General features: G+C 39.5%; 1 protein-coding gene across 2 annotated transcripts in view; it reads right to left on the reverse strand.

Moving 5' to 3' along the window:
* The window catches only part of MSRB3 (methionine sulfoxide reductase B3), an 81963-nt gene that overhangs the window by 15470 nt on the left and 43367 nt on the right, over positions 1-23126 (reverse strand). For both annotated transcript variants that reach the window (XM_058022726.1, XM_058022727.1), the window contains exon 5: positions 18807-18835. In XM_058022726.1, coding sequence (XP_057878709.1) covers positions 18807-18835 — 29 coding nt within the window. The remainder of the gene's footprint in view (positions 1-18806; positions 18836-23126) is intronic.

Genomic DNA, 23126 nt, shown 5'->3' on the forward strand with positions numbered 1-23126 from the left:
CCTCCCTAGGCCTCAGGGTAACTTTACAATTCCCTCTGAGTATTGCAGAGACTTTGTCTCTGCAACGTACAGTTCAACACTATGCCACATGCATAAAAAAATGCAAAAGCCACAGGACTACATAAAATCATAAAAGAAGAAAAAAGAAGTATTGCAGGGTTAGATTGTCTGGAGCTGCTGTTGGTTTGGAGGGAGATTTAAATATTTTTAACAACCTCTTATGCAAACTAAAAGAGGTAGGTAGTAACGCATCCTAGAAAACAAAGACATTTCTTCACAGAAAATGCTGGCAAAAACAACATACATGTGCACATATACTCACACATGCTCCTTTTAAGTTTTCTGCAGAAAACTTTGTACTTTGAAAAAAAACCCTGTAAGCATTGAAATGGAAAAGTTAAGACTTCTGATTGTAATGTTCACCTTTTGTTTTCTAGGACAGTTTCTAGGGCAAAGCATGCCCTTTCTCATAAACACTACATTTTCTTTCAACGTTTTAAAAGGAAATAATTTCACAGCCATATAATATCATCAGTAACACAGTCCATGGAAAGAAACAGCAAAGCAGTTAAGACCAATCTCATGAGGAGCTGCTCTCCTTTAATGCTTTGCTTGGGAAGTCCAGCCTGCCTCCAGAATATCCCAAAGACTGAGCAAGCATTAACATGAATATGGCTGCTGTATAGGTCAGCTCAGCACAGGTCTCTTATTCTCCTCTGTGCCTGTACTATTCCTTTCATGACTACATCTTTTATGTCTTCTTTTCCTTCTCCACTAGGATTCTATTACATTTTGTACTCAAATAAATAATTCAAACAAAACATAAGTACCATAGGCGAAGTCAAGACATGAAAACAACTTCCAAGGTAAGCTATGAACATATGTAATTAGGCACAGTGCAAATGTTCACAGCGGAAGTCAATTATACTCACTACATGTTTTCGCACACAAATAATACTGGTTTATAAACATACAACTCACTTCAGGGTCTTGTTTTCTTTTACGATACTCTAGGTAAAGAAATACGTACAAAGGAGTAATTTGTTTGGAAAACAAACCTGCTGCAATAAACAAGAGGAGAAATAAAAGATATAGAGAGTAGCAGCAAAAGGAAACGGGCCCCTATACAGAAGAAAACTGGAGAGGCAAGATCCTAAGGAGTGGACATAGTGCCTCTCATCGAGGCATTCAAGCAACTCAAGGAAAACTCTGTACTCATGCGGATTTGCCTCTATTACATGCTGCTTCCCACAACGTCAGGCCAACTGTAGTAGCTTGCTATCCACAACATCAGCTATGGACGCTCTTTGGATACTCCTTTCTCTAACGTTGATTAATATTTGTGTTTCTCTGGGCCATCCTGATGTGCCAGTGCCACCGCTCCGCAGGGGCCATCGCCCAGGCCGCGTACCCCTCCCCGCCAGTGCCCGTGCCCGCTGCTCCGTCCCGCTGCCGCCGGAAGGGCACCGGGGCTGGGGCAGGCACGGAGGGGCCCAGGCTCCGGCCCGGCCCGGGGCTAAGGGAGGCGGCCGCCCCCGGCCCGCCCGGCCGCTCCTCAGAGGCGGCCGCCGTCTCCAGGCACGGTGAGCCCGGGAGGCTCCGCACAGCGCATGGCCTTGTTCTTGTCTCCACCTGCTGATCCCATAAGCGAATGTACGCGAGGGAAAGCAGCCTCACGGCTAGACAGACTGGCAGACACGGGTCGGTGGTCACACAGCCGTGTTTCAGGGCTGTTCCCGTGCAGTCGCCGTGACCCGGGAGAGGAGGCAGGACACCGACACCGCAAAGGGGTGACCCGGTTTCTTTCCACTTTCCCTGTCAGACTTTGGAGGACAGGCAGGGTGCCATTCCGCCGTCCGTTCCCTCCTCGCCAGAGCCATTTTCAGGTTCGGCCGAGCCCCGCTGACCCGGGGCACGGGAGGGTCGGCGTTCCGCCGAGAGGGCGGCCAAGGCAAGAGAAACCCAAGTGCAGGCAGCCGAGCTGCCACTGCTAACGCTCGGTAAATTTCTGGAGCTCATGTGTCAAAAAGCATCACCTTCAGTTCGCTGAACCCTTCAAAAGAAGCACACACCAAGGCTCCAGCCTAACCTAGCTCTCACCCTCCTCAGAAAGGACGAAAAAAAAGACAGGGAAGGGATATACAAAGGCATTTCTCATCAGCTGCTAAATGGCCCGATATAGCCGGAACCTCCGCTTCTCTGCTTTATAGCAAGAGAGTGATGAAAACCCGATGGGACAGCGTGCAGGCTGCACTTTGAGCCACCGGGTGCATTTTTGGAATTGGACAAATATTCTGAAGTGGACACCTGGGAAGGGCATGGGCAGCAAGGGGAAATACTGTCAGGAAAGGAAGAGTTTAAAACTACTAGGAAAATTCCTGACTACAATTTTAAGAGGTGAAGTGCTGGTACAGATCAGTTTTCCTGAAAAACAGGAGCCGAGCTCGGACCTGGCTCCTGATCTGCTGTTTTGAAGACCTCAAAAGCAGAGCAATTTAGACAGCAACTTCTTCAAGGAGTCCGGGTAAAACTATAAGGACATAAAATTCCAGTCAGACACAGGAAATTCTTGGGGCAATTCAAGAATTTTATGAGTCAGAAGATAAAAATCCCTCTGAATACCTAAATAAACTAATCTAATGAAGTAGTCACCAGGAAAGGAGTGTGGTGAATCTGCATGTCAGGAAGGACAAATTTAAACAAACAGGAAATTGAATAACCTGAAGCTGTTTTCATTTTTACTCCCGGTTCCCTGCTTCTATTTGTTTTTAAGGTGCAAACCGAGTTGATGGCTGCAGAAGCTGAGGGGACTTTTTCATTTTAGAGGAAGTGTCAATTTAAAAGAAATTAATTACCTGGCTTCCTTTTGAAAAGGTGGTAAGTTGTTTATTTGTGATTCATTATTTACACTATTGTAGACCCTTCAGGGCCAAGTGCAATTGGCCACTAACCATTGCAAAGGAATGAAGGGAAAATCATTGATGTAAAGTTCATAACTGAGCATTTTGCTTTTTCCCTGTCAAGCAGAAGTGAAGTTAAATACTTCCTATCAGATATTTTACCTATGCTAGTGACTGGAGGGTTCATTCCAAAATGGATAGCTGCATCTGGTCCAGGTTCATATTGAGGTGCATACTTAGATTTTGACATAGAAAAGTTGACAGAGAGGTTTCCAGAGAGATCCTCATGCCTACAAAGGTCTAAAGTTTAGGTAAATGGAGCATCTATGGGAAGTGGTATTATACATAATGTTACATCCCCCAGTGTATAGCTATAGAGCTATACATTGTCTAGACTCAAAAAAGAAGGGGTTTACAATTGAGTACTGTTGTATCCCAAATGTCTTTTATAAGGAGTGAGGAGCTTTTTCAGTTTATAACATTTTCATTAAAAATTCTCTCATTTAGGAAATGAAATAAATTTTAGCAAATTGTGCTTTGCAAAGATCATGTCAGAATTCCTAAAATTACAAAGATTGACACTGTTCTCATCATGTTGCTTGTATACTGTAGTTGAGCTTGCATTAAAGTCCTTTTGTTCTCTCAGGTTTGCCTCAGCTTCAAGGAAGTAAACATACAGAGAAGCTGGATTTTTTTGCTTTATTTAATGAGGGCTGTGATTTCAAGACTCTTCCAGAAGAGACAAAAAGGAAAATTCTCTGTAAACAAGCTTTACTCCAAAACGGCTCTTCGGTTGACTAAAGTATTTCATTATACAAAGAGTTCATTATATGAAAACAAAAATACTGTATTTTAATTTTGATTTTCCGCTTTCATTTTATATTTCATACTAAAAATTGCAGATAAAAAGTTGTGCTGAAATAATTTTGAGATGAAAAATTAAACCTTCTTGCTCAAGAGACAAGCCACTGGTCTCTCAGCTTCCACAGTCTGATATGCTGCAGTAGACAATGTGTTAGGCATAGGTTGAACTGATTGCACTACTTTTATATAAATTTAGAACACTTCTTAGTTTTCTCTCTGAACTGCCTGTCTGGATCCTCCTATTTGGGGTTGTTTCTGGACTCCACTTAAAATACTAATTGTTTATATTAAACAGACAAGAGAATGTGTGATGTATTTTAACTGTCAAAAGTGTTGTGAACAGCAGCAGCTGGAAGAGGAATGTTTAATTCATTCTGTTACCCCCAAGTCTTTTAGAATCCTGTATCAGCAGCTACATCTTAGTCTTGCAGGCAAAGAAAACAGGGTATGAAGGGGTGGTAGCACTGCAAAGCTTATTCTACAGGGGAAAAAAACCAAGGGGCATTCATGTAATTATTACATCAAACTAGAGTATCACTAAATCTGCAACAGTATTGATACATCTGTGAAAGCTGTGCACGTTTTTGTGTGGAACAGTTCACATACTATGGCTTGTTTCTTGTGCTGGTTTACTCACACTGAGCTGATGCCAGACACAAGATGCAGGTAGTGATTGGAGATACCACTTGAACTATTCATTGTGTGATATTCCTAAAAAAGGACTCTTAAATCTTCTGGACATGGCTCAGCAGCCTGTGTGAAGCTGTGAGGAAGAATAAGTTTCTGCCCCTGCTCAATTTATTCTGACAGGGCACGTCAGAAGTTCCCCCACCATAACTGTTGCAGCATAAGCTTTTGCTGGGACCAGCGGATCCTGAAACAAGTGTAAGAGCTGTTACTTAAGAGAGCTTAATAAAGGCCTTGCTAAGTATCAAGATCACGTTATTTTCAACCTTTCAAATTTTCAAAAGCAGAAAAGCATCCTACCACATTTATACTATTTTGTGTATGTCCTTGAGAAAACCTTCTAAGTAAAACAGCAAATTAGCTGCACATGGAAATATGATCCTTCTAGTGTCTGAAAACATTAGGTAAAGACATGCAGGAGCTTGTGCAAACTGCTCTAGTGCAGGTTTTCTTGGTTTTTCAGGCCTGACCTCTGCCATGTGGTTTGGGGGTCTCTTTTTTTTTTTTTTTTAATGTCACATTTACAGGATGAATTTGGCACTCCGGAAAGGAGCACTGCCTTTGTTCATCCCATCAGTCTTTCGCTTGTCCAATTGCCACGGCTGTATTAGTAGGAAAAATAGACCTAACGAGGTGTAAAATAATGCTCTACATTCAAAACTTGAGCGCTGTAGCTCATTTCACTTTAATATTTACTCCAAAAGTAAACTGCGGAAACCTTGCATAAATAGTGCCAAATGAGTTTGCAAGGTATTCTAAATGTACTGAAATTAAGTTGATTAACACCTCATACACACAGTTGTTAATTTGGTTCCCTACTACCAAAACTTCTGCCAGGATAACTCTGCTATGAAGCAAGAGAGGAGATACATGTAGGGCAAGCTTGACTGGAAGAATTCTTAACAAAACAGCAGTTAGGCAACAGAAGCATCATCCATACCAAGCCATAAGCAGAAATACCTAAGTTGAAAAAGTGGATTGAGGTAGAGATTTTAATTTGATTTAAGGCTTTTTATACCCTATGTGTACCATTTCTCATTGTCAGCCCTTCCACTTTGTTTCTTCTATTAATTAGATTTTTCTTACACTACTTCTTTCTTTCCTTTTTCATTCAGAAAGGCAGCAAACTTCCATTCAGAAACGCAGTTTGAGCTTCCTCTCAGGCAGAGAGTGCTTGGGAAGCTGTAGCCTTGATTTGCTCTTGGAAGGAGCTGTACAGAGACTTTGTTCAGGTTTGAGAGATGAGTTTGTGGTTCCTTCTTAAAGGAAAGTTCTACAAACACTCTCACCAGAGAAGGCAAAATACAAAATCTTAACAAGAGCTCAGTAGGATATCTTCCATTTAAAAATGCTGATTTTTTAAAAAAAAGGAACATGAAATGCTTACTTGCTGGCAGCAAACTTTTTCATAGGCATGTCTTTCAGCAAAGACACTCTCAATGAAGTAACCTGCTACTCAGGAGGTCCCATGGAGGTGCATGGGAATCTTCTGTTCTAAACTTCAAATATTCTGTATCCAAAGTGGAGAAGCTTTACAGGACAGACTTAGGTGTCATAGGGTGGCTGAAACAATCTTTCAGCTTCTTCCCTTCTCTTTCCCCTGCCCTCAGTTGTCTTAGTCCTGCTGCTTTCTCACTGTTCACTAGCTGAGGTGCTTATCCATTTGTGGTAAGAAAGTTTAAATCAACTTTCAGAAGAAAATAATTCAACTTTTTTTCTGGGCTAACAAGCTCTATCAGTTAAGTAAGAGGTTAAACAAACAATGGAGGCAACATGAGGTGGAGAGTGAGAAAACAGGGCAAGGAGTGCAAGGATAACTTACTGTAATATCCCTGACTGATAAAAATTGTACTATTAGAATAAACTAAACCTCTGAACTCAGCTTTGACACTACATCTGTGCACTAGTATCACAGAAACATGATTATAAACTGACCACACAAACAACAGATTTGACTAGAAGGCTGCTTGAGGTCAGTGCCTTTATAATTCAAACAAACCTGTAATCCTTTAGTTCCAAAGATCTCCTCTGTCTCAGCATTAAAAAAGGCAAAGAATGTGAATTTAGAACTTCAATAACCTGTATCTTTTCAAAGTGAGCAGGTAGCAGTGGATGCACTTTTCTGGAAAGGGACTGAAATACAGTGTACTTTTCATTCCCCAAGCATGATGTGAGCTCTTAAAAAGCAGATAAGACAAATTCAAAAGCTACAGTATGTCAGTTCCCAACCCTATCTTAGGTAAAACAAAGTCTGACCACCTTTGACACCAAGCTACTCCAGTACTGATTGAATCCTATTCAACAAACTCAGACTTTTTTGAAAATACTTCATAACTCCTCACAAGTACACTCTCTTTTTACATAACTACGGAGTGGTCAAAGGGGATTTAGCAGCATTGCAACAATGGAAGTTGCAGGGACAGGGAAGGACTGGAATGCCAGGGGTTGCAGCTCTTCCCTCTGCACCTTTCATGTCTTCATGAGAGTGCAACCAAAAAAACATGTAGTCTGGCTGCAGGGCACTCTTAGCCTTAGGAAAAAATATCTGCTTTCAGTTGCCTAAAAGGGACTATTCTAAGCCCAAACTTTCACTGAAATGTAAAGGGTTTCTAGTACCCTGATAGGTTTGCAGTCACACCAAAATTTTTTTATGTGCACTGTAACCTCTTCCCAGCTCCCCAGGAAACTGAGGCATACCCATGGTTTTAAATGCTCGTGCTGAAATTGTATCACTTCAGGTGTTCTCAATAGGATTCCTTCCTGTAAAGAAACTAAAGAAGTAAAATACTGTCCAAACTGCTGCAGGAAGAGAGTGGACCCAATAGCACTGTCAGTGGCTGACAAATGACTTGGTTCCTGTGCCACTAGCAGCAACCCACAGAGCAGCTCACTGAAAACCCAAACAAGCCTTGCAGCCTCTGGCTTTAGAGCAAGAACTAGAGGACCTGAGGACCTCTGACCCATGTTCTGAAACAGACCTTATAAATGTACTTCCCACCCCTGCAGGCAGCTTAATGACCTGTACAGGCCGTTTCTGACATCAGCTTCAGAGCCTCACCTTCACCCTCCTTGAAGCTTTTTGGCATGAAACAAGAAGGTGCTGCATTTGCACAAGGCACCATCCCATTGGTGTATTTTTGAGGGAGGAGGTGGAGTGAGGAGAAGCAAGAAACCTCAGTAGCAAAATTTCCAGTGTTCAACTTTTATTTTTCAGTGTTCAACACTACTATCACCAGGTGTAATATTTGTTTCACACTGCTATTCTTAACACATTTTTTAATCTACACCCTAAGAAATGTTAAAATACTTGCAAAATGGAATTGCTTTCTGAAAGGCCTGAAACAAAGTGATCACCCTTTGGAGAGCTGTTTGTGCAATGACTGATCATCTCTATTGTTGGCATTCCCAGGGGTCACAGTGGGGTTCAACTGCATTGTACCAGGGCAGAACACAAAAGAAAGGCTGTCACAGCTGGATGATTGTGTAATCTAGGAAACCAACCTGTGGGTGCCAGATATTAAACATACAAATAAATGGGGTCTGAGTTTTAAGTTGATGCCAGGTTTGGGAATTTGGTTTTAGTTTCTTTCTACTATAATAATAGTGCCTTAAACCAGAGCCTTTAAGTGTCTCAAAAACTTTCTGAAAAATCTTAAATTTTTCAAAAAAAATTTTTTAAATTTTTAATTAATTTTTGTAAAAACTGGAAAAGTTAGAGAATTTGGATAAAAATCAAACAGCTCAACTGTTTTCCACTCTTCATTTTGCAAGCATATAGTGCAAGTCTTTGCTTGAAATGTTTCCTTTCCAATATCAGTGTATGTTAAAAAATCTGAGTGGCACATATCCTGCCCCAGTTCAATACATAGGAAAAGAGCCAAAATATTTTCCTTCAGATTACCAACTTAAAACAAACTTGCCTGGATACACAAGTCCCCAGCCTTGTTCACATGTACTTGTTTAGTGCCCAAATAAAAAAATCTCACAGTTCTAGCTCTGGCTACCCCACCCTCTGGGACTAACCTTAGCATCCTCTGTTTAAACATTTAACCTCTTTCTACAGTAAGAACATATAGCAAAGACCTTGCATCCATCTGAATATGAAAACTGGGTGAGCAGGACAAGCAATAATTTAATATGTAGCTTTGTACTAGCGTATCTTTCTCGTTTCTCTGTGTTTAATGATCTACTTCCTTGTGCTCATTCCATGCAACTATTTTTGGGTTTTTTTTTTTCTTCACTGATCTTTATGAGATCATTTAAATATTTGCATAAGCTTCAGTTAGTATCAGTTTGTTTCCTGAGAGGGTTACATTCTTCACTCTTGCTTTGAGTGTTTTAAATACCCGCTATCGCTGCTGTAACTCTAGTTCTCCATCATTCATTAGTTCTAAAACAGACCTGCACAAATAGACCATATAATTGAACTAATGAGATATGGGTGGTAAGTTTATGTAAGTACAGCCTGAATGAAAGGTAGAATGTCTGCATAGCTTAGATAATCTTATTCTTTACATTGCAGTGAAGATGACACTGCATGCCCTACATCTATTAATCTCCATGAATTCAATGAATGTTCTGCCTTATTCTTTCAGCTTCTTTATGAGACTATCTTTATGTTACTAAATTTGAAGTAACACAGTCCCATCCAAATGTTAAAGCAGAACTGTAGGCTGTAACACATTTGATTACTTAGGCATTTTAGTATCACTGTCCATCTCCATCTGTGTGAGGTTTAACCCCAGCACTGGACAAGACAGTTTATGAAAACTAAAAAACATGCAGGAACTATTGGCAGAGGAGTGAAAGAAATATACTGTTAGTGCTTGTACAAATTATGAGAAACCCATTAAAGCTCAGTCATTTTGTGGATAAGTAGAAACATTCCCAGAGGCTAAGTGGCAGGATAAATCTCATGAGTTTGAGCTTCTGAAGTTTCCCAATAGCCATTTTTGCTGTGGGAAGGAAGGTGGAGGGTGCAGGGATGGACAGAGTCTCTGTATGATCCATCTCTGTCCTGATCATCTTAAGGCTGTGGGCATTTGGATGAAGGTCCATGTCCTCACTGCCACCAAGTGCAGTCAAGCTGCCTGGCCACTCTGGGTGCCATACCAAAAGGTAAGTGATGGCATAGGTCCCAAACTTGGACTGGTGTATAGTGTTCACAGGAGGTGGGAAGGTGGTCAAGTAAAGGAGGTCAGGTACCCTTTCCCTCCTCCCAGAAATCGGAGCCCAGGCAGGGGCATGTCCCACTGAGCAGTCTAACTGGTGTGTTACACATCCCGGCCAGGAGCACGTTCTTTGGGAAGAGACCTTCCTGATGTGAGAAAGCAGGGGGAACATGAAAAATCACATAAATGTATCATTAAATGAATTACTTCTTCAAAACCAGAGTAAGGGAGTTAAGATTACAGTTCTACTATGTATATTTCTTTGCTTTTTAGGAGTGAGGCTTACTTTTTGTATGGTCTATAGTGTGATGCCTAGAACCAAAGGAGTGAAAGCAGCTGCTGGCTGCAGGATTCAGGATTGTACTGAGCTTCAGCAACAAAATGCTGCCTTGTGTAATCATACTGGCACAACAATACAGATACAGGTACACCTGAGATATTTGCCATTGTGGGGCCAGGGAAGAGTCACACATGCAGATATTAAAGAAAATAGAATTATTGAAAAAGGGTTCTCCTGTAATTCTCTTCTCCACCAGTTAACAGTGTAAATGATGACCAATGTAAATTCAGTTTGCCACAGTCTTAATACCATCATGACCTAAAGGGCAGTTCTGACAGTAGTCTTTCATTCAGGTTTTTCTTGCTATGCTTGAAAGCAGGGAGTGTTTTCATTCCAGTGAAACACTGTATCTTCCTTTCTTGCATTTTAAAGTTGTTTCAAGAACCCTAATGCTTTATGCAGCAGATTTTTTTATTCACAAGAACATTTTTTGCCACTCTTCAATGTAAATATGTCTTAATTGGTTTCCAGACATTCTATCAGTGCTAAGCATTGTCATTTCAAATCCCACTCCTCTTTGATTTAGTATTCCTGGAACTCCATTTAAATCCCTTCTAGTGTGTGTGACAGGGAAAAAAAATCACTGACTGAAGGGGAGATAATAGTTGGGAAGTGAGTATATGAGTACTTTCAAAATCCATAAATCTTAAGGTAAACACTTTTAAAATTATAATATAAACACGGAAATTCTGTTCTCATGACCACCTCCTTGAAAAGTAAGAGACAAAACCAGAATGCTTATGGTTTTAAATGTTAAATTTTCAAAAATACCCTTCAGTTTTCATATCTGCATTTATTGTGTCAGCCTTCCTTAGCTTGGTTAGAGCAGTTAACAGAATAAAAGACTTTGACTTTCTAAAAGTTTCTCAATAGTGACTTAAAATCATCAAAATATCTTCCTACTAAGCTTTTCAAAAATTTCACATACTTTCTGAAATATGCCAAAGACCAGTTTAATATTTGGGCCCTGAGTGAAGCTAGATTGAATATGATACATTTTTTATCCACTCTTATTATCCTTAGGCCATATCTCTTTGAGTTACATATTTCTTTTCTTGCCTGTAAACAGATGAACACTGGTGAATGATCAATTTGCAAAACATACTTTACCAGGTTTTTCACATCTGACAATTCTTACTAAGAATTTAAGAAAAAGTTATAAAAATGCAGTAATTCTCTGGGGTCACCATTTCTGGAGACACATAAGAAGATTTGGGTTTGTTTAGGAAAGGTGAGATTTAAAAAGGGAAATGAAAATGCATACAAAGAGAAACAGATCTAAATTATCACTAAGCTAAACTTATCTTTCTCATGAATATACTCCACAAAAGCTCTGTCTATAAGAGGTTTACTGACACCCAGCCGAAGAACTTGGGAGCAGTTGTGTAGTTCTCTCAAATTTATGATTTTTATCCTACTAAGCCTCCACAGCAACAGACATGGAAAATTACTTGAGGATCCCATCCACTCATCCTCAACTCTTGGTACATTCATTCCAGTGATAATCTATTGTGACTTTCAATGATTATGTAAATCAAAGTTACATGCCTAACTCTAAAATTGATGGACACTCAAAAGGGTGATTCAGTGTGCCCTGAAACAGACTTCTCCAGCAGAAGGGATGAACTCATTTGAGGATGTTAATCTCTTCCAACTGACTTGAGATGAAGCTCAGAGGGCTATGTTAAGGTAGATAGTCACAGTTAGCTGAGATGATCCCACTCCACCGACATGGTACTAGCTAGCGTAAAATATCCCTCCAAATGAAACGCTAACACTTCTCCATACACAGGGATTGTGTGAAAGCCAGACATAGACATAACCTGAAAGGGATATTATGCAGAAAATGAAAGCACCTCCATTGCTACAGCTAGTAAAGAAAAGATTAGTGCTAAATTAGGTGCTTCAGTCTTATTCACAACAATCAAACACTGTGAATATTGATTCTGTGATCTCAATAGGCACAGTGTTTGGATTGGAGTATACAGTCTAAGATTGTTCAGACATCTGGACCGTGGCTGATGAAAAGGTTGGGACCACTTTGTAAAGAAAAATAAGCGGGCAAGACAACTATGTACAAAACAATAAATGGTAATTCACCCCCAGTGGAAAGCAAGGTTGGTAACACTCCTGATCCAATCACATAGGGCTACGATTCTTTCCTTTCAGAAATGCTTTCAGGCCTTGTAACCAAATTCACTGTTGTGTGGCATTAGACCTGATTGTGATGCCCTTACTCATATAAAACTCCGTGCAAATTGTGTCTAACTTAAACTGGCAGCATTAGGCCTCATTGATGTTTTCACTAAGGACTTAATTCTAAACAGATGGCTGCTCACATGTACAGTGGCAGTTGCGTTGGTATGACACAAACTTGTCTACCATTACATCTTAAAGACTGTGGTTGCCACTAAATTAAGTCAGCAAGAGACAAGTTAATCTTCTTTGCTTCATACTCAGATCAACACTAAGGATTGTGATGGTGATCACTGAACATTCCAGTTTGATTAAAAGCAGGTTGCATTTTTCCCTTTACTATTAGTACTACAAAAACTGAAATCAGTTTTAATAAGAGACTAAAATGTGAAATAGCAAAAGCTGACAGATCTTTCATATGGTTTCTTAATGGTCATAAATTTACTACATCACTACATCAATGAAAGAAAAACATTAAATATTTTAATCTTTATTGAATCCTCTGTCATTAATAATTATCACATAGCTAGTTTGTACAGTCTAATTTTTTTTCAAATAACAAATTTATTCCAGTTTCAAGTAATACTGTATGATATCATTCTCATCATCTTGTGCAAACGAGATGTTAAGTTTCTTTTTCCTTTAACAAATCCAGAGGGAAGAAATAAAAATACCTCGCATCTCATTCAAATTCATAACCTCATAAACCATGCTAGCCAAAACAGAAGATGCGCTATTTTGGAAAACATGCACATAGCCACAAAAGATATTGTGCTTAATGCAACATTGCCTAAATCCAAAACAGGAAAATGCACTTTTGTGGTAGTGAGAAAATAGTAAGAACAGTGAGAACAAGAGTGAACACATTGACCATAAGGATCCTGTCCTGTTAAATTCATCAAGGTGCACAGGCAGAAAACACCCTCATGGTCCTCTGCCTGATGTGTGGCTGCAGCTTATCCCATAGAAAAGCTGAAGTCCCAAAAGCCATCTGACACATAGTGTGTGGGGGTTCCAGCAGGGTACTCACTGAATGCCATTGTCTCACCCCCTCCTCGTTTCCAGAGGCTGATGAGGCTGGCAGTGTGGTGCTTGTCCCAATGGTTTCACACAGCTCTAGATTTCCTTTGAGCTCAGTTCTGGTCACAGCAGTGCCAAACACCTCCAGATTGTCACAACTGAAATGATGCCAAGCTTTGCAAGTGATTCAGGAACAAATGATAATCAGTTATCACTCATCAGCACATAGTTCCCTGGGATGTACCAGTAAGATGTCCCAGCCATCTAATACTCCAAGTCAGGAGTATTATCCACATCAGGGCATGGCCCTGAAACATTCACCAGATGGTTCAGTTTGCATATTTGCATGATAAATCCTGATCATCACCATAGGAATTTTGCAGATGGTTCAGTTTGCTTCTGACTAAATGCTCATTTTGCTGCTGAACAAATATGACTGGCCATGCTCCTCAGCCATTGCATCCCCAACAACCTGCATGAATAGTTGTTAATGCCAAGAACAAAGTAGCACTGACAAGTAACAACAAGATAATCTGAGCTGCTGTTCCTGTTTTTGCAGTAACTGTCTCCCACCATGTCTCTGTGCCAGCTCATGCACATTTTCAAGAATCCAAGCTGGTGGTGGCCAGAGAGAAGGAAATCATTCCTCTTAGTTGAAAGAGAACCTGAAGAGGTCATTTACCTCATCCAAAAAGCTCTGGAGCATCCCTGTTCTTCAGTATCACAGTTTATTTTGCCACGTTTTACAGATTCTGCAAGAGATCTTTTACTACTTTTAAATCAAATGCTCTGATTGTAGGATGACTGTTGAACTTGCCAGCATGATTTTGTTAAGAACACCAAATATCACTTCTCCCTGTTTCTGAAACTACTTAGCCTTCCTAAGAAGAAATTAAGAACTGCTCTAACACAACCTGGGTGGAGAAGCTGACAGCAATAAAATTTAGGAACTTATTTATTAATCTGTATTTAAATATTTGATGAGTTAGATCAATGCATGTTTTTATTAAGTACCTTGCTGCTTTGTCAGCCTAAGGTTTTAGGCAAGTTATATTTCTTTTGTGTTGCCCTGGTAGTAAAGGTCAGTGAAAATTACTCACTTTCAAAATGCCTTTTTGTATCCATTTCTCTCTTACTTGGGCAGAGGATTCTTTATACTCTTAATAGTTGTACTGATGATTTTCATACAAGGGGACTGATGACAGGCTAAGGGAAATCAGGGCTGATACACAGAGTTTGGAAAGCCCATTGCAGAACATCTGGAAATGTAGCTGAGAGGAATTTGTGAGGGGAAAACATCTGATCACCTCCAGCCTTATAATTTTGTTCTTCTGTTCTCTAGCACCTGTGCTGAATCACGTAGCCTTGCAAGTTTGTACATTGTAGTGGCCACATTAAAGGAAAGATGCCAGTAAACACAAGAAAGGAAAGGATGGGAACCTTCATGGGAATATAGAGGTGGCAGCATTGTGCAGTGCTGAAGACATGGGAATACACTCATTCTGGTGGAAAATGCAATGTGCTGAGAGAAGAAATGACCTTCAGAGTCCCTGGCTGACACTGTGAGTCCAGACAAGGTAGGCAAAAGAAATTCCAGGAACTGTTGGGGGCTCCTTGACTTGCTTTGTATTTGACTGCTGGGGCAGTAGGAATCCAACAAAAGCTCATGTGTATCTGTCCCTCAGGACAGCCTCTAGGTGCATGGGCAGCTATTATATCTTAATTTCTGATACTAATTGGAATATTTCCAAATTATTGACACAAACAGTGGCATAAATCACATACATTATCTTTACATTTCATTTGATATGTAAAAGCAGGGAGGCAGAAGAACAGGTCTTGGAGATAAGTCTCTTTTTTGAGAGAAGTGTGAAGCTGGCACAGCAGATGATGGACACAGCTGAAGGCACTGTGTGTCCTTGGGCACTCTTTTTCTTCAGTGCACAGATATGTTTCTACAGCATGGTGCTTCCCTGACTCTCCCTCTCGCACCCTGTGCTCTCTGACTTTCTACATTCCATGGTCTGAGTGACAGATACACAAAAAAGAGTCCACTGGAGTCCTTGCATATTGTCCATGAATTTGTCCTTTCCTTTTATCACAGAACAAAATGGAATATTTTGCCCGTGATTTCACTGTGAACACTCTAACTTGAATATCACATCTCACCTCCACATTGGGTGCAGGATGCAGCAAGTAGAAAGGGACATGTCCCAGGAAAATTCCAGCCCTCCCAGTCGGCAGTAGGAAATTCACCATTACCATTCCCTGGTGACTAGGGGGCATGCTGAGGTAGTTTTCTTAGATTATTTTGATATTATTAAAGTGGGATTTAAAGTGTGCAGCAACAGCTTTTGAGACCTACAGTTCATCCTGTTAGGGAACAGCACCCTGAAGACCTATTTACTCTAAATTTTAAAAAAGCAAAAATCTATTTATCATTTATCAAATTATTTCCATTAATTGTTCCAATATAATTCTTATATTCTTAAATTCTGAAATCTTCTAACCAAGCACATGGCACAATAAGCATTTTAAACACTAAAATACTGATAATAAGAACAAAATTGTTTCACCTGTGGGGTTTTTTGTGGTTTACATTGTTCTCCAACAAATTGTGAGGAAAAAGAAATATTTCTCCTACAACCGTTTTTGCTTTCAATTACTTTGTTAGAAAAAAATCTATTTTCGGTACCAGTAGAATTCATCATAGTATGACAGGAAAGCAAAATTGTTTCATTTATAAGATCTTGTAACAGCGTGAAGCTAACCCCATGGTCTCTGAGACAGAAATCCTGCCAGCTGTAGACTTATAAAGAGTTAGCAGAGAAAAAGAAGTTTCTCAGATGGAGCTGTTAGTCATGATATGAAGAATGTGTGTCCCCTACAGATGTTATAGTTATTTGCATGATAAATCCTGATCATCACCATAGGAATTTTGCAGCCTTCTTTTAAGTTAATGCTCAAGTTCCAATTAATCTTCTTTTGACAATGTTTGTCTAATATTTCAGTGTTTAACAACATTTTCAGGGTTACATTTGCAGTGAGCTTATTTGGTACTTTAAATGCTGTATTTCTGACTTTGTACTTGCTTCAGAAAGACTTCTTTTAATTCTTCAATGCTTCACAAATATTTCTAGGAAAGGCAAGTATAATAGCATTGATAAATGTTTATTAAGGGCATATCTAGACTTGCAAGTTAACTGGAATTAACACTGGGGTTAATTTAGAGCAAGCAATAGTTGTGGAACAACTCCCTAGGAAAAAAAAATATATTCTATAATAAAATTACCTCATTCTCATGTTCCACACTTGAACTGTTTTGAGTAACATAAGATAAATGGGAACAAAGCATGTTTGTTCCAGTTTGTGGGATCATTACTTTACTTAGGAATGACAGTCTAGGGAATTCAAAATGAAATGAGGGATGTGAAAATACCTTAAGGTGTCTCCAAGAATCTTGAGGTTGCATAAATACAGACTCAGATGCCAGCAGCCCTTTTTAAACCAACACTACACTGACACTTTCCAAAGGCCTGTGAAATGCAGAACAGGGTGCTACACAAGGCACTGCACCCCCACACACAAAAGAGGGTTTTTTTTTACAAGGATGCCATCACCCATGCACCTTGAGTGAACAGGGTGCATTCACTCAGCAGGAGGTCTGGGATTATTGTCTGCTTTGGGAAAGTTATAGCAAATTCTTTGGTAGGGAAACAAAACCAGATGGTGCCAGTATCTTCACTTCTTCTCTGCTCTTACATATTGGGAACAAAAGAGAAACTTAGAGTCCTTGTGCCATCTGACTGTCAGGATCAGCTTCTTGGTGGAAGAATTGAGTGCTCTTCCTGTGAAGAGAAGGCAGCTGTACCTCTCACAATGATAAGGGGGGTTTGAGCCTTGGTGTTGCTTGGTTTTAACAGCTAGCCTTGGTTGTTAAGGGTATCTTTACAACCAAGATACCCTTGAAACCTGTGCCAAGAGACACAGCACTGATGAGACCGAGGTGTTAAACCTTAGTAATTCTCTGTTCCAAGTACAGGGTTTGGGGCAAAGATTAAAATGGGACCAGGAGCCCAGGGCAGAAAGGCCTGGTGACATGTGCTGAGCACACCACAGCTGCAATAGTGCCGAACTTTTACCACTAGCCTCAGAAAAGCCATGTCCCTGCCTTTGCTGCCCAGGGAGCGGCAGGCAGAACAGTGTACCTCACAGGAGAACTGCTTCAAAAGAGACTCAGAAATCTACTTGTAGCTTAAGCCACCAAGCAAATTGAAGCTCTGCAGAGAGCATTTTTCCTTTAGCAGAGAAGCAGACATGTGACATTCTGCTCCACACCCCAGTTTTGGTAACTGCACTAAAATAAAGGGGGTAATGGCAGAAAATGTCTGAAGCTGTCCCTCGTGCAATCCCTCTGTTTTGTCAAGATCCAAAAATCAATCTTAGCATAGAGTTTATTCAAGAAATATTTAAAGCAAGTAATCCCAAACTCACAGACTAAAATCACAATAGGAGCAAGATGACGTAAGTGTACAAGATGTAGGCATTGGCTATTTAAATGCTTCCTGCTGTAGATTTCACTTCCATATAGTTCCAAAGATAAAATCTAATGTAGAAGGAAAAAGCAATGTAATGCCTCACATTTCAAGCCCACTGGAATAAAGGAACTGGGATAAAAGGAAACTTACTATTCCATAAACAACCTGATTAATATACATTGTAAAATTCACAACATTATAAGCAGTTATAATCACAGCATTAAGCAAACTATATAGAAGATAACATTAGTCTAAAACCAAAATTTCCGCAATAATATAAGGTTTCCTGTTTAGAACAGACTTTTTCATTGTAACAAAAAATGTATTTTGAATTACCTTTTCAAGCAATGGACATTTCAGCTAGCTTCCGGACAATAGCCTATTCTTATTTTATTACTGTTTAACTTTAAGGAACACCTAGGAATAGTGAACTGAATAAGTAACAGTCTCCCCTGTTTGCTGTCCTGTGTTTTTTGTCTTGTTAGATATACATTAACCTGTTAGACTGACCTTCACTTCCCTCCCAGTTCCTACAACACATTACAATTCTTTATAAAGACATCTTGGGAGAGACTGCCTTTTGGTAATCCTCCTCAGTTGAGCTCTACAGACTGGTCTGGCATGCATTGTGTACCTGCATCTGTCACGAAAATTTGATGACAAATCATCTGTTTCCTGACAGAGAGGCTGCACTGACTTCAAATTCCCACGAAATGGTTTTGTCCACCAGGAAGAAAACCATTTGCTCTATTGCAGTGATCATTTTCAAACTCCAATCCTCCATTTGATTTAGTCTGCATTATCGTTCATTTGTATTACAATTTTTCTGGATCAATTAAAGCCTGTTGTAAGATACATCTTCTCTATCATCTTTTGGGAAAATGTAAAGAGACCGGAACTAATGAAAGGAATGAAAGCAAATGTTTCACAGTAACAATGCTGTTTTCAGAGGGTGAGAAATGAAGATCCTTTTTAAGGCTGACCTACCCCAGTTTGTTTAAAACTAAGCTGAACTTGAACTGATAAACTACTCTTTTGAGATTAACCTGAATAGTGTACATTCAGTAAAACACTGTAAATGTAAACATACCTGAATTGGAGTCAAACTTTGTTTCTGACCTGAAAAAGAAAATAAAAAGATTGTAAGTTACAAGAACTGCTTTATGCCATAAAAGCCATTTGTCAGACTGATCCCTCCAGCAAATACCATCTTTAACCAGACTGTCTAACTCTGTACATTAACATTTAATACATTCAAAGGCATTTAAACCCAAATAATGACTATTATCTTTAATATTTTACTGTTTTATATGCTGTAGTTACAAAGAAGATATTTTGAAAGGCAGATCACTAAATGAAGAAAATAAAATATAAATTTGAATTAGGATTAAATTATATACTGTGAATCATAGCATACAGTTGTTTGTATGAATTAAATAGTTTCCATTCATTTTCAAAAGTCATTAGGAGGATTTAACTCATTCATGGATGTTTCCAATCTATTTTTGAAGCAGATACCGTTTCATTAATGTCATATGTATTGTATCCAATGATCTGTACTTAATTGTGCAACATCCTAGGAGGTTTTTGTTTGTGTGTGTCTTCAATTTACTCATTCTGCACATAGGAGTAAGTGGTTTGATTTTCTTAAAAGTGGAAAGTGGGGGGTGGGAGAGAGGAAGGGAGCCAGACCCAAATTTTAACTTGTTTTAAAGTCTTTGCAAAAAGACAATGATGTGTGCATTATGCACCATTAGCTTTGGTCGTGCACTGCAGATTTTTCTGTCCCTAACAAGTAGTGTTTTCTTCTAAGGGCTTAGCTCTTAGCAAATGAACCCTATAACCTGTATATTTAATAAAAGGAAGAAAAAATTAGCCCTTGTGGGAACATCATATTTCGGATATCGGTTAATAATACTTGTAAATGTAGAAGCCTTTGAAGGTCTCACTTCAACTGTGGGAAAACTTAAGTTGGGTAATTACTCAAGATGCTGCTGATGTGCTGTCAAGCAGAATTAACCCTATGACTAGGGCTATCTACACAATCTGCTACAAGACAGCATTGTCTATATTGAGCTCTCAAACCAATTAACAGGCATGTTCCAATCAGATTTATATCGCCCACTAACAATCAGTTGCACACATGGTCATGGCTGTCACAGCAGGACACAAGGTCTGACCAGCAGGAGACCTGTTAAAGCATCTTACGTTGGCAGCAAAATGCATTTCCCCAGAAATTCTAAGGAGGAAGTACAATGTTGGATCCTTCTACATTGCATCAAGGAAGGAATGTATTTTTGGGAAGTTACAGTCCTTCTTTTTTCAGCTACAAATGACTGAAGCTCAAAAACTAATTGCAGATTTATTTTCAACTTTTATTTTATAAGCTTCTACATGCTGTTACATGCACTCTATATTTTTATATAACTCACATTGTAATTGTATACCAAATATCTATGCTACAGCAAATAAATATAAAATCAATTATAATTTGAAAAATTAACAGGTTCACACCATTAAAGTCATCAGAAAGGAAACAACTCTCTTCTCCCATTCTGCTCATTCTGCACCTTCCTTCAGTGTTCACAATATTTTGTCTTAAATATAACTCTCAGGAGATGAAAAGGTGAGAGGGAAAACACATATCTTCATAATTAATATTTTTAGTACCACCAAAAGCACTGAACAAAGAAGGCACGTTGCTGACATGCCTTCACAAATAGCAGCAGCAGTAACTGCCCAGGGCACCAGCCCATGCACAGTTTGGCAGTATAATTCAATTGGTATTACACCAGCAGGATGAAGTCCCCACCCTGTGAAATGTGGTAACCTGGGGGAAATTCCACTGAGTTGGAATTAAAGCTACTTAGTCAGTGTTTCATTTACAATATTCTCCTCAAGCTGCTGTATACCTGCCTATACTATTCTCTCTTGCTCATCACAGTATCAGCAACACCTCACTACCTACATAGTCAGACAAATGTATGAATTGTACCCTCAGCATCTGTTTATCTGCACAATCAACTTCTCGTTGCCTAAATTGTAGATACTCCCTATTAGTGGGTCAAAGAGAGCTCTTGCTTCTCAGCCTGAATGCCTTGTTATGGACATATGCACTGCAATTTGTGGCTTCAACAAACTGGCCCAAGGGCCAAGGTGGCAGAGCGTGCATGGGGAGGAGGGTCACAGGGGTCACTGGGCACTGTAATTAGTACCAAAGCTCCAAACAGTCATAAATTACTGGACAACACATCAGAAAACTGATATGGGGGTGATAAATGAATCGAACTTTGTCTGGCAACAGCAGAATAGTTATGAAAGAAAACACAACATGGGAGGTAGTACTAGGAGCCATCAAGAGGAGGAGGGTCACCTGTGTTATGGTCACCATTTCCCTTTGGAAAACCATGTAAAATTTAGGACACAATATTACAGAAACTGTTAGAGATCTGAATAAGGCACAGAAAAAAGTGCAGGAAAATAATGAAGCATCTTTAGCGTTGCAAATAAGCAACAAGTGGCAAATGTGAGAGAAACACACTGCAAGAACACAGTCACCTTGGCTACTTGAAGGAATGACAAAGCTTACAGCCATTTTAATGAAAGCAACATTTTTCCCTTCTTCCAAGATTTATATCTGCTTCTCAACAGCATATTAGACAAAATGTCAGAAACTAATTGTGCATGTGTTAAAAATGCTCAACTAAAATATGGCCATTAAATAGGAAAAAAAATAAATGCTGAAAGTACATTCCAAAGGGATGTTCTGCTACACACAAAAATATCCACTCTAACTCCTTTATACTTTTAAAACTACATTAACTAGAGGGAAAAAACTCCTCAATACATTGTTTGTTATCATAGTACATACTCTGATACCCAACCTAAGCATCCTACCAAGCAAGATGCACATTACATAGCCAGGTCCTGACTGTACAAACTGTCTCTTATCATTTATCACAACCAGAGGGTAGCACCCCAACACCATGCCCCACCATCCCACCCCTAAATGAACAGATAATAGCTTTCTGCATATTTTCTCTACTTCTGTCTCTTATAAAGGAGTATTCTGAAAGCCAGGTGATCATTCATAAATACCTTTGGAAAGGAGTCTATATGCATAAAGAGGAACAAGAGGGTATTTGTAAAGTGCTTTTCATTTCCAACTTCAATATGGCTCAACTACACACAACACATGGCAATACAAATGTTAAGTAGGCTCAGCTACCGACACACAATGTGCCAGGAAATGGTGAGCTACTGGAAAGATTTAGCTAAGCAAAGCTGCTGCAATACTTGCAAAGATCCCAGGAATAACTAAGTCAAACACAAACAACAGAATATATGATAGTCATTTGATCTGTACTGCAAAGAGGTGCAGGGTTTCTACCTGTTTTTTTCTAAAAGATATCATATACCAGATCTTCAGACTGCCAAGTACAAAGAAAGAGTGAGAAATGGAGTAATGATAACCATCATGTGTTCCTATAGTGTGAATTTTAAACTACTGCCTTACTAAGTAAGACTAAACTGCAGTTGTTCAGTGCCACAAATTAGAGTGTCAACAGACACACTAGAGCTGAAGTTAACACAGATCTGCTACTTGCCAGGGAAGCAGGCCTTTGTCAAAGAGAGAGGGAAGGGGACTTACTGCAGAACCTCTGCTGTTGTAACACAGCCTTTCCTTTTACCTTTCATGATAAAGTATTTAACAGGTTTTTATAGGTTTTGTTGAGGGAACATAGGGAACAGACTTTGGAAGCCCCACAACTCTCTCAGAAAGTACTCTGCAGTTCTGATCCTTGCATTGTAACATGGAAGAAGTCATTTATTCCTCTTGGCTTTCTAGGCCTTTGCATTAGCAGTTTATACCAGGGTGCTCCTTTGCAAGGCTGTGTTTCAACTGTGCTAAACAGAACATTGATAGGGGCAGACATTCAATATACTACTTCTCTCTGAAAAGGACTTTGATAAAGATCTGTTACAGTCATAAAGATGATGCATCATTGTAGGATCATATTTAAAGGAAAATGGACATGTACTAAATGAACTAGCCTATAGTTAAAAAATATTCTAGTCCAGAGAGTTACCATGTTGTTTGTAATAGTGTTAGTATTAATGATTGTACCATGTATACTTAAAGGAATTATGAACATGATTGAGAATACTATAAATCATGTGAGAGTGTTTTGTCTTCTCTCCTTACTCCTTTGGTATTTGATTTTCAAAGAATTTCATTCCATATTGGCATGGGCAGTTTGTTGAAGGGATGATGGCCTAGCAGGCTCCCGATGCAATCCAAGCCAGCTCATGTCCTGGTCCAGGTGACTGATTAGGACACAATCAATCCTCTCTCTCCCATGTTTGCCTCCCAGTGGTACAGAATATACCTAGCTGCAGTATCTGTGTT

This window comes from Melospiza georgiana, chromosome 4 (assembly GCF_028018845.1).
Source record: "Melospiza georgiana isolate bMelGeo1 chromosome 4, bMelGeo1.pri, whole genome shotgun sequence".
Classification (NCBI taxonomy): Eukaryota; Metazoa; Chordata; class Aves; order Passeriformes; family Passerellidae; genus Melospiza; species Melospiza georgiana.